The sequence below is a fragment of the Alligator mississippiensis genome, chromosome 7, assembly GCF_030867095.1.
Source record: "Alligator mississippiensis isolate rAllMis1 chromosome 7, rAllMis1, whole genome shotgun sequence".
In the NCBI taxonomy this organism is placed as follows: domain Eukaryota; kingdom Metazoa; phylum Chordata; order Crocodylia; family Alligatoridae; genus Alligator; species Alligator mississippiensis.
The window spans coordinates 16,653,898-16,669,134 of record NC_081830.1 but is presented as its reverse complement, the minus strand read 5'-3'; the positions used below and the strand labels follow the sequence as shown (position 1 = coordinate 16,669,134).

Sequence of the window (15,237 nt, the reverse complement as noted above, 5' to 3'; positions counted from 1 at the left end):
TCACCAGGTTGAGTACAACCCATCCACCACTACTCTCTGGGTGCGCCCCATCAGCCAATTTTTTACCCATCCAACTGTGCAGGCATCAATGCCACAGTCAATTTGTTGATGAGGATGGGGTGAGAGACAGTGTCAAACGCCTTCTTAAAGTCCAGAAAGACTACGTCCATGGCGACACCATCATCCAAGGATTTAGTTACCTAGTCATAAAAGGCAATCAGGTTGGTCTGGCAGAACCTGCCTTTGGTGAAACCATGCTGATTGCCCCTGAGCATGATCTCCCTTGCCGGTCCCCCACAGATGTGCTCTTTGATGATCCTTTCCAAGATCTTCCCGAGCACTGAGGTGAGGCTTACAGACCTATAGTTACTCAGGTCCTCCTTCTTCCCTTTCTTGAAAATTGGGACCACATTAGCCAGTTTCCAATCCCCCAGCCGTGAGCCAGTCTTGTCCTCCACCACAGGTGCTGCCAATATGGGCTAAGGGCCTGGCTTCTATGGTGGGGTCCAGAGCTACCAGACCCCAGCATCAGGCAGGGAGCACTCCCACCTTGGTGGCTGCCTATCTTGCCGAGAACATGGAGCCGCTCCTATGCGACCCTTTGGCCTACTGGGCAAGCTGCAGCGAGGTGTGGCTGGATCTGGCCAGAGTTGCCCAGAAACACCTGTCCTGTCCACCGACCAGTGTGCTGAGCAAGAAGGTGAGCTTGGAGGTATGGGATGGGGCTATGGGGAAAAGAGAGGCCCCAGGTCCTGGGCATGACCACTAAACTGCACCCTACCAGGGTAGGGAGGCCTGGTGGGACTGCTGGCAGTGCGGCAGCCCTGTAAATGCCATGCCTAATTTTCCTCCAGTGAAAGGCAGGTGGGAGGTGCCATAACCTCCAGCTAATGCACACACGCACACAGTCCTGGATGGGAAACGCCCAGACCTGTCATGTCTTGGACAGGCCTGATGCTTCCTGGTTGCCATGCACCTGTGAGTCTCCTGGTGAGTTTAGCTTAGCTGCCCAGGATGCCAGCTTTTGCATTGAAAACCCCTCTGTCAGGCCGAGGAAGTACCTGCAGTTTGTCCTGGATGGAAGGAATAGTACAGAAGCTAGAGGCCGGCCTGGCATGCAATGCAGACAAGAAAGCCAGTCAGTGAAAATGGAAATGGAGGTGTCAGGGGGTGAGGGACAGGCTGGGGTGGAGGGTGTGGGGGGTAGGGGGATGTAGCAGCACACGTAACAGTGCAGAGGTACCTGGGCAGTCAGATGTCCGGCAGGTCGCAGTGTGCTAGAACCCCACTGTCTGATCTAGATTGAGTCCATCAGTTTCTGTACCTAGGAGACTGATGAAGTGCAGTTCATAGGTCCGGCTGTGAAAAGTGGTTTGTAATTTGTTCCCTCTCAGGATCAGGCCTGAGAGACTGGAGGCAAAGTGTCTTTTTGGTGAGGAATGCACCCCTGCAGGTAGCTGAGTATTGTTGTCTTGGATAGATGCTGGTGTGCAGTTTGTGGGCACTGGAGATAGTTGGCAGGTGTTGTGTTTGGAGCTGTAGGAAGTTGGCTTCAGTGCTGGTGATGAGGTTAGGTGTTTGTTTGAATGTGCAAACCACTTCTCAGAGCTGGGTCTACGAACTGCATTTCATCAGCCCCCTAGGTACAGAAACACATGGACTATAATTACACAGTTGAATTGTGGCACAGTGCACCCTGCATGACATCTGACTCCCCAGGTCCCTATGCACTTTTATCTGAGCTCCTACACCCCCTTTCCCCCTCTCCCAACCCCAGCCTGTCCCTCACCCCTAGACACCTCCATTTCCATTTTGACTGACTGACTGTCTTGCCTGTGTTGTGTGCCAGGCCAGCCTCCACCTTTGTTTGTTATATGTACGATTCACACAATACTATGAAAAAACTCATATTTTTCTTTTATAATTTATGCATGAAATAAGTAAAGCAAAGTCACGAAAGAAAGATGGACATATTGTTCCTGGAGCAGATCGCATGTGGAGCAGTTTCCTCAGGGCAGCTTGGATCTCCTTGTTCCTCATGCTGTAGATGACCGGATTCATCAATGGAGGCACCACACAATACAGAACAGCCACCAGGAGATCCAGAGGGGATGGGGAGTCATGGATGGGTTTTGTGTAGGCAATGTCGCCAGTGGAAAGAAAGAGGGAGACCACGATAAGGTGAGGAATGCAGGTGGAGAAGGCTTTCTGATGTCCCTGCTCCGAGGGGATTTTCAACACTTTGGTGAAGATCTGAACATACGACACAACGATGAAAGCAAAGCAGGCAAAAGCTAAAAACGCACTGAAGGCAAGGGCTGCCAGCTCTCTGCAGTACGTGTCAGAGCAAGAGAGCTTGAGCAGCTGGGGCACTTCACAGAAGAACTGGTTGATGGTATTTGAGTGGCAGAAGGGGAGACTAAAGGTGTTCCCACTGTGCATTGCAGCATAGATAACACCAGCAGCCCAAGCACCTGCAGCCATCTGGACGCAAGCTCTTCTGTTCATTATTATCCCATAATGCAGTGTCTTGCAGATGCCAATGTACCAGTCTTATGCCATAACCATGAGAAGGGATAAATTTGCTCCCAAGAAGCAGAACAAACCAAAGACTTGGATAACACATCCAGAGTAGGAAATGGACCTGGTGTTCAATAGGGAATTAGACATGGATTTGGGCACGGTCACTGAGATGGAGCCTGTGCGGGCTGGGAATGATCCAAGGCCCTTTTTTTCGCCCGGCGGGCTGTGGCCAGCAGCCCGGACACGCCGGGTCGGGGAAGACAGGCAGCACACTAGAATTAGGCACGGAAGCTTAGTAGTTGTTTAAGATTATTTACTTACACCGTGGATGGTCGCGGTGCAGGCAGGAAAAACTTCCCTGAAAACTTCGCTTACGTTACAGTTTCACTTGACTCGGACAGAGCTCTGGATACACTCACACGAAGTTTGCTAGGCTTCGTGGAACTTGCGCACAGGGAAGAGGGGTTCGTCGAAGGATTGCGCTCGGCGATGGGGAGAGGCCAGAGGTCGATCAGCCCTCTATAACCAGCTCTAAGGCACACGTGCTGGGTCCGATAGGCTCCGCAGCGCACCTAGAGTTCTCCTCAAGATATTTACGGAGTCCCCCCTTGCAGGGTTCTCCTCCAGAGATCTCTGACTTGGGCGGAAACCACTCAAGCCTCTTATACGGCTAGCAAGCCAATCACTAGCCGCCACGTGGGAGTAATTCAGAACTGGCCAATAGTGGGGCACAAATTTGAATACAAATGGCGGGAACTCCTTGCAGCGTGCATCTCTCTTCTGCAGCTAAGAAATACACCCTGCAAAGAAAGCTACGAGTGGCAGGAAATAATTTAGCAGTGCCGAAGCACACACAAACAAAAATCACACCCTTGGGTTGTGACAGAGCCAAGGTCCACAATGGACAAATTAATCAAGAAAAAAAACATGGGAGAACGAAGTTCATAGTTTAGAGTTACAACTGTGATGAGGAGGAGATTCCCCATCAGGGCTGCCAAGTACGCTGCTAGAAAGATAACAAAGTGTAAGATCTGGAGCTCCCGAATATCAGAAAAGCCCAGGAGAAGGAACTCGGTCACAATGGCTTGGTTGGACATTTCCCTCTTCATTGCGTTGTGCAAGGCCTGTGAAGGAAGGACAAGAAAGTGGCCAGGATCAGAGTTACAAATATAACAGGAGGGAATCTCATGTCAGAAACAGCTCATGAACTAACTGCCAGTACCGTCTATCTTTAAGTGCTGTAAAATTGTCAGTGGAAGGTATTATTGCTGGGAATATTATTGCTGGGAATATTTTTTTTTTAAGTATACAGAAACTCCACAAAAGTACTTATCTGTGTGCATAAATGTGTGTGTGTGTGTGTGTGTGTGTGTGTGTGTGTGTATATATATATATATATATATATATATATATATATATTAAAACCAAACTACCCAAGAGAGACTATTTCAGAACAAAACAATGTTTATAATTCTGAATCTAGGTTGTGCAATATCTCAGAGGGTTTGCCTTTTATTTGCTTCATGCTCTCATTCTCCTCATTTCAGATCTCACTGAACCCATCTTTCATCAAGTTGTCAGACCAGATTCTGGTATTTTGTATGTGATTTTTTAATAACAACAACAAGCAAGAAAAGCAAGAGCCTCAGCAAATATCAAGGCCGCAGCAAGATGAGGCACAGTGAACACAGCACTTGTGACTACAATAAGATGCTGGTCAATAAAATGCCACCACCACCCCCCTTTCCTCCTCCCTGGTACATACAGCATTGACATAGACAGCATCCTAAGTGTCACCTGGTCTGAAATGAATCTATACTGAGTTCTCCCTGCCACATGGTTATTAGAAGATTGATATGGTTCCCATCCCCAGCTGGACGGTCATCTCTATGCCATGATAGGCCAATGCCATCCTTCTGTCACCTCCACATTGTGTCATTGATCTTTGTCATTTTTAGGTACAAGAACTTTAAGCTCTTTTGAGCAAGGGATTCTTCTCACTATGTATTTGCTCATCACACTTCATTGGGTCTCCTGACCCTAATTTGGCACTCAGAAAAGTAAAAAAAAAAAATCAGGGGGATCAACTGCGGGGCTTACTGATTTCTCCCACCTCCAGGCGTTTTTCTGGAAAACAACAAAATCTGGATGCAATCAGTGAGGTGGGATTGTAATCCTGGTGTTGCTGGGCAAGACTGAATCCCTGCCATGGGGCTTAGAATTTAAGCCTAGAAACATGTTTCCTATAAAAATGTCTTTGCTAAAGATATACTTTTTCATAATATATGGATTTTATGCAAAACCATCAATTTATGAAGAATAACCATCAATAGTGGGGTGGAGGGATAATTTGGTTTAAAATAGGAAGACTCCAGGAGCTTTTGATTGAAAAATCTCAAGTTGCCGAAACACTGAAATGCGTGGGTTCTTGGTAGCAAGTTCAATTTTCTAAACACAGCTGTTTTCTTTTCGTTCTTTTGTTTTTTCCTTTGACCACTAAAGAACTTTGAATAATAATAATAATAATAATAATCATAAGCTGCTGATAGCTTTCCAGCTGAATGTCATACAAATACAGGATGACGATGAAACCATAATTGTATGTATTTAAATACCCCACACACCACCCTTCTTGCCAACCAACCATATTTAATTGCAATTAAAGACCTAATGCAACATTCTTTGTGAAGTTTTACTCAGCTTATGATAGATCCTCCAGATTCTTTGCTTATTTTCCTTCTACTGATCTATCTAATTTTTACATGCATCACTCTTCTTACCCACCACCCACAGTTAACTTGAATAATAAACTTACAGCAATATGAAGTTTTTCTCAGCTTGTGATCTGATCCTCCAGTACCAGGAGTCTTTGTTTACTTTCCCTCTCCTGATCTATCCAATTTCTCTTTTCCCTGCCACTACCAAATTTTCAGAAGTCAAAATATCTTAGTAGGAGCTTTCTCTCTGCTCAAAGACTGATGTGACAGAAGTAGATCCAAACCAGTTTCTCTCTGCAGATGGCAGTGAACTTCACTGGTTTGGAAGGACTGATGCTGCAGGAAGCTGATTTATCCACATCTCTCTTGTTAGAGCTTCTGGGACTTGTTCCCTAGAGCCCAGCTTAACTCTGAAGCACAGAATCAGAAACAAGCCTTCCTGGATTCATGTATTTTAAATCAGAAAAGTTTTGGTTTGATTCTTTAGTTTGATCATCTTTTATCTATTGTTTCCTACTTCTTGGCCAGGATAAGTATCATCTGTGGTATCTTGTGCAATGTGGCTAGTATTCGCTTCAGATTCAGTTGGTTCAGGGGACACTGATATTATTCAGTGATTTAAATCGCTGTCCCGAATCAATTCAGCCAAATCTGATTCAGAGATTTCTCTGCTGCCAAATTGGCTGAATCTCTGAAGTGAGCAGGCCCAATGCCCCGTCCAGCCCCAGCGTCCCAGGCCCTTTAAGAAAAAAAAAGCCCCACACTCACTGGCTCCTACCAGGCAGGGAAGTGATCCCCACTGCCCCCCACTACCCCGTGCTGTTGTGGGGGCTCTGCGATGAGCCCCAAGAGGCTGTGATAGCCACTGCAGCAGCCGGTGAGTGCAGGGCTTTTTTTTGTTAAGTGTAGGTTAACCTCAAGGTTACTGTGCATTAAAATAATGGCCAGTGGGTGTGTCTGCACAAGACACTACTGCACAGTGGTTACTGCATATTTACTCAGTACTTGTATAAGTTAAGTATTAAATCAATGCCCAGTAACCAGAGTTACTACACAGTAGCACCAGCAAACTCCTTTATGGGACGCTACTGTGCAGTAGCCTGATACTACTGTAACCTTTGCTGGTGCGCCAGGCTGGGCGATATGCCAGATTTCAGATCCTCAAGGTGCTGGTAGTGCTGGGATCTCTCTAAGGCAGATCTGCTGACTGGGGTGTCCCTGGGAGGGGTGTGGCCCTCACCCTCACCACCCAAGCATTTACTCCAAACCCAATGAACAGATGGGTTTCTTTATTATATATATAACTGTATACAGGAAGGGAGAATGATTAATAAAAAAGAAGGCATATATACATCTATATGTTATCAGTAGAGAATAATAAAATCAATCATTTGAATGAAATCTAGCAATGTAACCATAACTGACTAATTCTGGCACAGGGGGTTGTTCCCTTACCCCAGACTCCTGCACTGATTATGCTCGCCTGGTCATATCCTTTTGATTAAGAAAAACCAGTTTCCTTTTAGAATGAATCCTCCGGTCTCATTGTAATAAATAGTAACACAGTTATTGGTAGGATCACCCACTAGATGGTGTGAACACAGCTCCTGTCATTCTTGAGTCTCTGAGCCCCTTCATCAGGCTGGACCTCACGTCGAAACCTCTGGGCAGATGGTGCTGGTGAAGAGTTTCCTCTTATCGCTTCTGTAAATAAAATGCCTGCAAATGCTACAGTATTAAATGTCTCCCCACTCCTCACCTCTGAGGTTTGTGCCTTCTTAGCCATTCCTCTTGTCGAACTGTCTCCCCTCCCGTGCTCACAGTCCTGTACAGGGGTTCCCCTCCCCTGTCAGGTCCTTTGTTCCTGCAGCCCCGTGCCCTCCTGGCTCAGACCGGCCTCCCTACTACAGGCAGTAGCACTGCGTAGGGGGTGCACCCCCTGACAGGCTGTGTTCCCAGCTTAGGCGATGGGCAGGTGGGAGTGCTGATTGCCCCCCGTGAGTGCCAGACAGGGGGATGGAGCATGGAAGAAGCACCACGACTACTTTGGGGAGCGCTGTGGCCAGTTCCAGGAGCACTGTAGCTGCTTCCTGGTCAATGCACCACCCTGTTGGCAAGATTGGCCATGAGGGGACCCCCACCCCACCCCAGCCCACCCACTCACTGACTGGTCACTGGCGGGGCATATTCCCGCCCTGGCTAAAGTGGCACCAGTCACCCATGCCTGCAGGGTTCTGACCTGGCAGCTCCCAAACAGCCTACCAGCTGAGGCTGCCCATTCCCTTTCCCTCTTCTCCTGGGGACACCTGTGTCCAAAACTTGCACAGCTTCATGCCTGGTGAGGAGATTAGCTCCAGATGGTGCTATACAGGCTCTTCCTTGTCCTGATGTCAGCTCCTGAAGCAAGTCTTAGTTCCTGTTCCAGAGGGGCAGTGTGGGGGCTGCACCTCTGCCCCCATCTCTCTCAAAGCTGGATTTGGATCCATTCAGAGAGAGGCTGGAACTGTCCTGAAGTGGGGGACACATCCCAGCTGCACGGATCGTGGGATCCCAGGCCCTATGAAGCCCTTGTCTTCTGAGCAGATCTGAAAGCAGCAGAAGCACACACATCCCTGCTGCAGGGGAATACCGAAATCAGCCTTCCCTTGAACCGGGCTGGGAATGGCTGGGGGCTGCACACGCTGTACGTATTGCCCTTTAAATTGAGCAGTGCTGCAGTGGGGAGAGGAGGAACCAGACTCAGACCCACCAGCCAGTTGGGGGACCTCGTACATCAGGATGAGGCTGTGATCCCACAGCCACTCACCCTCCTTGGGTCTGGCCTTCGATCCTCTTCATTTCATGTGATCTTTGTTTCCCACCTAGGCATGCTAATGGTGTCCTTAACAAAGCCAACAGAAAAGTCCTGGTGCTGCTTCCTCCTCGTGTCTCCCCTCTCCCCAGTCTCAAAAGTACTTGCCACCCCCCTCCCCCATCCCACGGGGCACAAGGCATCACCCCAAGCCAGCACCATCGAGCTGCACTGGGATCCTGATCTCCACACAGGAGCCATGGGCAGGTCCCCCCACCCCCTGTCCTCTGTGGCCCCCACTGTCTAGGGTGACTGGGAGCAGATTGCTAATCTAATGCCATCTACTCTAATTCTGCACCCAGGAACAAGAAACTCCAGCAAGAACTGTGCTGGAGTTCACTCGGCTGTGCTCATTGCATGAATAGATGCACCCAAGGAACAGCGTTGTATTAGAAACAAACATATTATAGGAGAAAGCAATACTCTCCCTTCCAGTCCTAGGATCCTATGAATATTTTGAAACAGGCAAGAGAGTTTGAGACCTTAAATCTCATTTAAAGTAAGCATTGTACTTGCTTTAGGGTTTTTGGGTTTTTTTGTTTGTTTTTTTTTAAACTCTCAACCTGTTTAAGCAGCGGTGAACAGATATTTATGGTCCTGAATTTTTTTTCCCGGTGATCTGGTAACCCTCCCTTACTATGACCAAACACAGTATGAAGGCTTGGAATTAATGAGACAGCTGTTTGCAAACCAGCCAAATGTAGTTAGGCACCAAACAATGCTAGAGCACTTTTCAGCTTCCTAGCCCTCTGAACACCGGACCTCAAGGCTTTTGTGGAAAATGATGTGCTCTAACACAGATCAATGAGAATCTGTTCTTCAATGGTGTGCCTTCCTCAGCCTTGAATCATTTCTTTTGCCATTTGGAAACTCAACCCCTCTATCTGCATCAGAAATAAAAATGTCTCCATAACCAAATCTCCATGAATGTTCTCCTTGTGTATCCTCTTCCTTGTGGTGCAAAAGAGACTTGATTCATGGTTTACTGTGGGCCCAAACTGACAGAGTTGCCTAATATATGTAGTTCTCATCCTTGCCCTGAAAACTTGCAGTCAGAGCCTAAAGGAAAACAAAAGATGAAGCAAGCTTTCAGGTTTAAAAACCCTTCGTCAGGATGGGGAATCATCTGCATTTGGTATACCCTCTTCTTGGCTTTTAAACCCGAATGCTTGCTAGAAAGAAAAAATGTTTCCGGCTATTTAAGTTGATCTAATAAAAGATATGCGATTCACACAAAGAACCTGGTCTGCCTGTGTCCTTAAACCAACATGGGTACAACCTACACCCCTGTTTTACATCTAATACTCCTGTTGTTGCATCCCCAAAACTGCATGAATGTTTCTGTCGCTACATCAAATTCCATGTTCATATTGAGTCTGTGACCCACCTTTTCAACCATGATAACACCCAGGAATTGTAACCCAGGCTGTATTTGTGCTTTTGATTCTTCTCCCCTATGTGCAGCAAGTTGCATTTATTTCATGGCCTTCATCTTATTGTTTCAAGCCCAGCTCCCCAATCTATCCATATCCATCTGAACTCTATTCCTGTCCCCTAAAATGTTTCCATTTCATTCCAGTTTCATCTGGAGATTTGCCTGTATAGTCTGTCATCTGAATAATTGATGGCACCAATTAGTAAACAAAACTCTTTAATTCTTCATTATCTTGCAATGGATGGGATATATTTTAGATGGTGCAAAGACAGTAAAATTGATGCATGAAACATTACTTTCCCACTTCAGCAGTGTCAATCAAAATGACAAAAACCAAGTCTTTGACCTTACAAAGTTACAGAATTAACCCACCACCTTCATTATTACTATGCAAGATTCACACAATACTATGAAAAAAGATTAATTTCATGTGTAAATTAGAAAAGAAAAATATAAGAGAAGGAAAGTCATGAAAGAAAGATGGACATATTGTTGGAGTGGATCAGCCTGTGGAGTAGTTTCCTCAGGGCAGCTTGGATCTCCCTGTTCCTCATGCTGTAGATGACCGGGTTCATCAATGGAGGCACCACACAATACATAACAGCCTCCAGGAGATCCAAGGGGGACGGGGAGTCAGAGATGGGCTTCATGTAGGCAATGCTGGCAGTCGAAAAAAGCAGGGAGACCACGATAAGGTGAGGAATGCAGGTGGAAAAGGCTTTCTGCCGGCCCTGCGCCAAGGGGATGCTCCATACTGCGGTGAAGATCTGAACATACGACACAATGATGAAAGATAAACAGCCGAAACATAAAATCACACTGAAGGCAACAGCTGCCAGCTCCCTGCGGTATGTGTCGGAGCAGGAGAGCTTGAGCAGCTGGGGCACTTCACAGAAGAACTGGTTTATGATATTTGAGTGGCAGAAGGGGAGACTAAAGGTGTTCCCGGTGTGCAGTGCACAGTTGATAATACTAGCAGTCCAAGCACCGGCAGCCATCTGGACACAAGCTCTCCTGTTCATTATTATCTCATAATTCAGTGGCTTGCAGATGGCAATGTACCGGTCGTATGCCATGATGGTGAGGAATGCAAGATTGGCTGCAGAAAAGAGGAATAAAAAAAAGACCTGGGACACACACCCAGCATAGGAAATTGTCCTGGTGTTTAAGAGAGAATTGGCCATGGATTTGGGGACAATGACAGAGATGGAACCAAGGTCAAGGATGGACAAATTTGCCAAAAAGTAGTACATGGGGTTGTGGAGGTGGTGGTCCATAGTTACAACAGTGATGACAAGGAGGTTCCCCACCAGAGCTGCCAGGTACGCTGCCAGAAAGATGACAAAGTGTAAGATCTGCAGCTCCCGAGTGTCCGAGAAGCCCAGGAGGAGGAACTCAGTTACAGTGGTCCAGTTGGACATCCTTCCCAGGGCACCGTGCAAGTCCTGGGTATAATAAAACAAGGGCAGTGGTAAGGAGGAGAGTAACAAACTCAGTGGCTTTGATATTGCCATCAATAATGTCTCCAAATTTCATGCTAAGAATGGAAATATTCCATTTTTCTTCCCATGAAATATTTGATTTTAATAAATGATTTTTCCCTGTCAAGAGCTTACATAAAATAAAATATGTTGATATTCCTTTAGAAAGTGAAGAAAATGTTAACCCATCCACACCTCAGGGTTTTTTTCCTTTACTTTAAATCTGGAAGTCTATTGTTTTTTCAATAGATCTCACCTAGAAAATGTATGCTGGAAACAAATATGTATGAAATAAAAGATGTTATATAAAAAAAGATGAATTCCTTAGCAGTCCCAATCCCAACCCTCTCCTCTTTCCACCCTAATTCCAATATGTTATATAACATTAACTGAATTAATAGCAATAACATTGAAAATGTCTTCATTCACTCGTGTAGCTTTGAATCTATTATACATAAAATGCAGAATGATTTGTGTAGCCAGGTTTTCCAACTTTTAATGTTTTAAAATCTCTGCATCTTACTAAGACAGGACACTTCACCATTGCAGAAAACTTACTGAAATTGTTTTTGTGGAAGTTTCCTCATTTCTTGTCTCACATTCAGGCTTCCCCTGCCGAGATCCTTTGCTCTTGTCCAGTTGATCTCTCCACTCTCCTCTGCACCAACCACTAGTCTAGGTCCCCAGAAGCAGAGCTAACTCAGAGGTCTTTCTCTGCTCCCTCTGTCTCTGAACAACTGAAGTGAAGCCAACCAGGTTTCTGTGTGTGCAGGTGACCTCAACCCCGCCTTGTAGAAAAGGAGTGAAGCAAGCAAGCAATTTTGCAGTTTTCTTCTGAAGGCTCCTGGGACTTATTCCCTGTAGTCCTGCACAGCTCAGAAGGAAAAGTCCAGATGTAAACAGTCCGAGCTGTACAGATGTTAGCAGAACAGCACAGCTGTGCTCTGCTTTAATCTCCCTCACGACACAAGTCATGGGATCTCCGAGAAGGCCCTGAGCTTCTCTGTCTGGCTCAGTTGTTCCTGTTAGCCAGCCTAGGCACCTTAGGATGCAGGGAGGCAACAGGTTGCCATTGGGTTAGTTCCTATGCAGTTTTGCATGAGAACATAACATGAGAATAAAAGTCAGGTTGTAAGGTGCAAAAAACAAATAATTCCCCTTTGCAATTCCCCATAGTAAGGCATCATGTTGACAAAATATTAGCTCAGTAATCATTAATAGGGTCCTGGTTCTGAATCTACTGTCATGAGAGTGGCCAGAGAAGAGCCACACGCATGATCAGACGGCATAAAATAAGACCTTACAATGACAGGCTGAGAGCTATGGGGGTATTCAGCCTGGAAAACCGCAGGCTCAGGGGTGATCTGGAGGCCACCTATAAGTTTATCAGGCGTGACCACCAGGATCTGGGGGAACGATTGTTCACCAGAGCGCCCCAAGGGATGACAAGGGCAAATGGTTATAAACTACTGCAAGACCGTTTCAGGCTGGACATAAGGAAGAATTTCTTTACTGTCTGAGCCCCCAAGGTCTGGAATAGCCTGCCACTGGAGGTGGATCAAGCAGCTACATTGAACACCTTCAAGAGCAATTTGCATGCTTATCTTGCTGGGATCCCTTGACCCCAGCAGTCTTCCTGTCTCTCAGGCAGGGGCTGGACTCGATGTTCTTCCAAGGTCCCTTCCTGCCCGAATGTCTATAAATCTATGAAATATGACAGCCCCATACACCACTTTCCCCTGGGTCGTATACACAGAGGGTCCCAGCTCCCCTTTAACCCAGGGATCTCATACACAGATGGCCCCCCTCTGCCAGATCAAGCCCACGGGGTGGCCTAGTGAAGGCACTGCATGCAGCTTGCGTTCTGGATTGGCTACATGTGCAGCTTGCAGCATTTGTACAGCTCTATCCCTGCACGCCGCATGCAACACAAACCAGCCCCAGCATCATGCACAACATAAGATGCTTGGGGCCAGCCTGGAAGCCATGCTACGGACAGGATGCAGTGCCAGTCTGGGGTTCATACCGCATGTAGTATTTGCACCAGCCTGGGCGCATCTATATAATATGCTGCATCACCGTAGTGATGAGCTATGATGATGTAGTTTATCGCTGTGAGAACGTAGTGTTGGCGGGCACTAGCCGTGTCACCACCACTGCTACCTAATAAGAGATAGCAATGAGCTACTGTGCATTCATGTATTGCTAGTGTGCAGTAGGGTTGGAAACGATCCATGCGCTGTCAGGACTGTGCAGTCCTGGCAGGTACTGAGCATTCATTTAGCACTTGCTAAAGCTAGTACTAAATTCTGCACAGTAACAACTGCCCAGTGGGGTGGACATGGAGATGCACCCATTGACTGTGCACACTGCATCCTGCATGCAGGGTGGGTCAACGAGCCCAATCCAGACAAACCCTCAGTCCAGTACGCAGGGCTGATCTGGCACACGTGCTGCATGTAGCGTGCATCCCAGCCCAGTCCTAAGCCGTGTACGGCCCATGCCAGGCAGGCAGGCTGAACAAGGAGCATCAAGGGATCAGAGATCGTTCATGGACCAGATTTCTCTTGATCCGAACCTGCCAGATGCCATAGCCTGACGCGACCATATGCTTCTCTGCTTCAGCCTCGGTGCTAACTTACTGTACTGGCAACTCCCACTTGGGACAGGGGTTGGTTGGAGTCCCGCAGCTAGAAGTTTTATGGTGTTTGGAATTCGCTCTCTTCATGGATGTTCCCATGGCCAAAAACAGTGATCCCATTGTGGGAGAAATTTAAAAATATCAACCTTTCCCAGTCCCCAAATTGGGATTTTTTTTTTTAATGAACCAAACAGTGCCAAAATATTTCATTTTGACCTTATCAGTTTTGTCCGGACTTCATCACAGCAGTTGGCAACCTAGAACCCATGACCCCATTGTATCCCCCCTGTGGAGGAAGGTCTTTGGCCGCTTTTGGTAACAGAGGACTTCTTTGATCCTGCGCGGTGCTGTACTGCAGCTGGGCAGCAAAAAGAAGCAGCACTGGGGAAAAGTGGTAGTAGTCACCTGGTTTTGGTATCAGCCTAGTTTTCCCCTGAGCTGGTCAGTCAGGACTAAAAGTGGAAAATGTTGGTGATCTCCCGCCTTATCATATCGATGTGTCCATTACATAGAGTTACAGAGACATCTCATGAGTCATCCTTGCAACCTTCAAGAAAAAAGTGGTTTTGTCTTCCCAATGTGGAACCAGCACTTTCTGATGGCATCTCTGATTGGGAATCTCCTTGATATCACAGTTATCGTTCTTGACCACCATCTCCACAGCCCCATGCACTTCTTCCTGATGAATCTTTCTATCCCAGACCTTGAAACAATCTCTGTCACCACCTCAAAATCCTTAGCCAATTCTCTGTTGAACACCAGGTCCTTGTTCTGTGCTGGATGTGTCGTCCAAGTCCTTTTCTTCTTCTTCTTCCTCGCACCTGACTTGCCTTTCCTCGCCATTTTGGCATATGATCGGTGCACTGTCATCTACACAGCACTGCACTATGAGACAATCATGAACTGGAAAGCTTGCATCTAAATGGAAACCAGTGCATGGATTTGTGGTACACTGGTAACATCTTTAGTGTATCTTTCCACCAAGCTAATATCATCAACCAGTTCTTCAGTGAAATCCCTCAGCTAATCAAGCTCGCTTGTTCTGACTCGTACCTCACACAGCTGGCGATAATTGCTGTTGGTGTTTGCATAACTTTAGACCCGTTTTGTTTTCATAATTGTATCATACATTCAGATCTTCAACACAGTGCCCATCTGAGCAAGGACAGGAAAAAGACTACTCATCTTCCTTCCTCACCTCATTCTGTTTCCTTGCTTATTAGCATGGGTACCTGTCCCTATATCAAACCTAATTCCAGCTCCCCATCAGCTCTTGCCCTTATAGAAGCCATTCTCTGTTCTGTGCTGGATCCACTAATCAAGCCAGTTATGTACAGCATGAGGAAGAAGGACCTGAAATGTGCCCCATGGTTGCATCCCCTTCTCCTGCTGCTGCCACTGTCCCCAACAGACCCAGGCAACAGGAGCCCCAATGCTGGCCGTGCCCCAATCCAGGTGCAGGCTCTGGCTCCACAGGGTGCCAGGTTCAGGAGGGAACAGCAGTAGTGGTGCACAGGTCCTTTCTTCCAGGATCTGCTCCCGGTCCAGGTGGGACACCTGCAGGGAAGTGCCGTGGAGACAGTGCCCGA

At 46.9% G+C, this 15,237-nt stretch overlaps 1 protein-coding gene across 1 annotated transcript; it reads right to left on the bottom strand.

The window, feature by feature from the left end:
- Window positions 1-2,064: 2,064 nt before the first annotated feature.
- LOC102570585 (olfactory receptor 14A16-like) lies at window positions 2,065-14,491 on the bottom strand (the record flags this gene model as incomplete). Its single annotated transcript, XM_059731791.1, has 2 exons — window positions 14,470-14,491; window positions 2,065-2,552 (listed from the first exon to the last, which is right to left on the bottom strand). Coding segments are annotated over exons 1-2 (510 nt in total), but the record flags the coding sequence as incomplete, so codon positions are not given.
- Window positions 14,492-15,237: the final 746 nt, after the last annotated feature.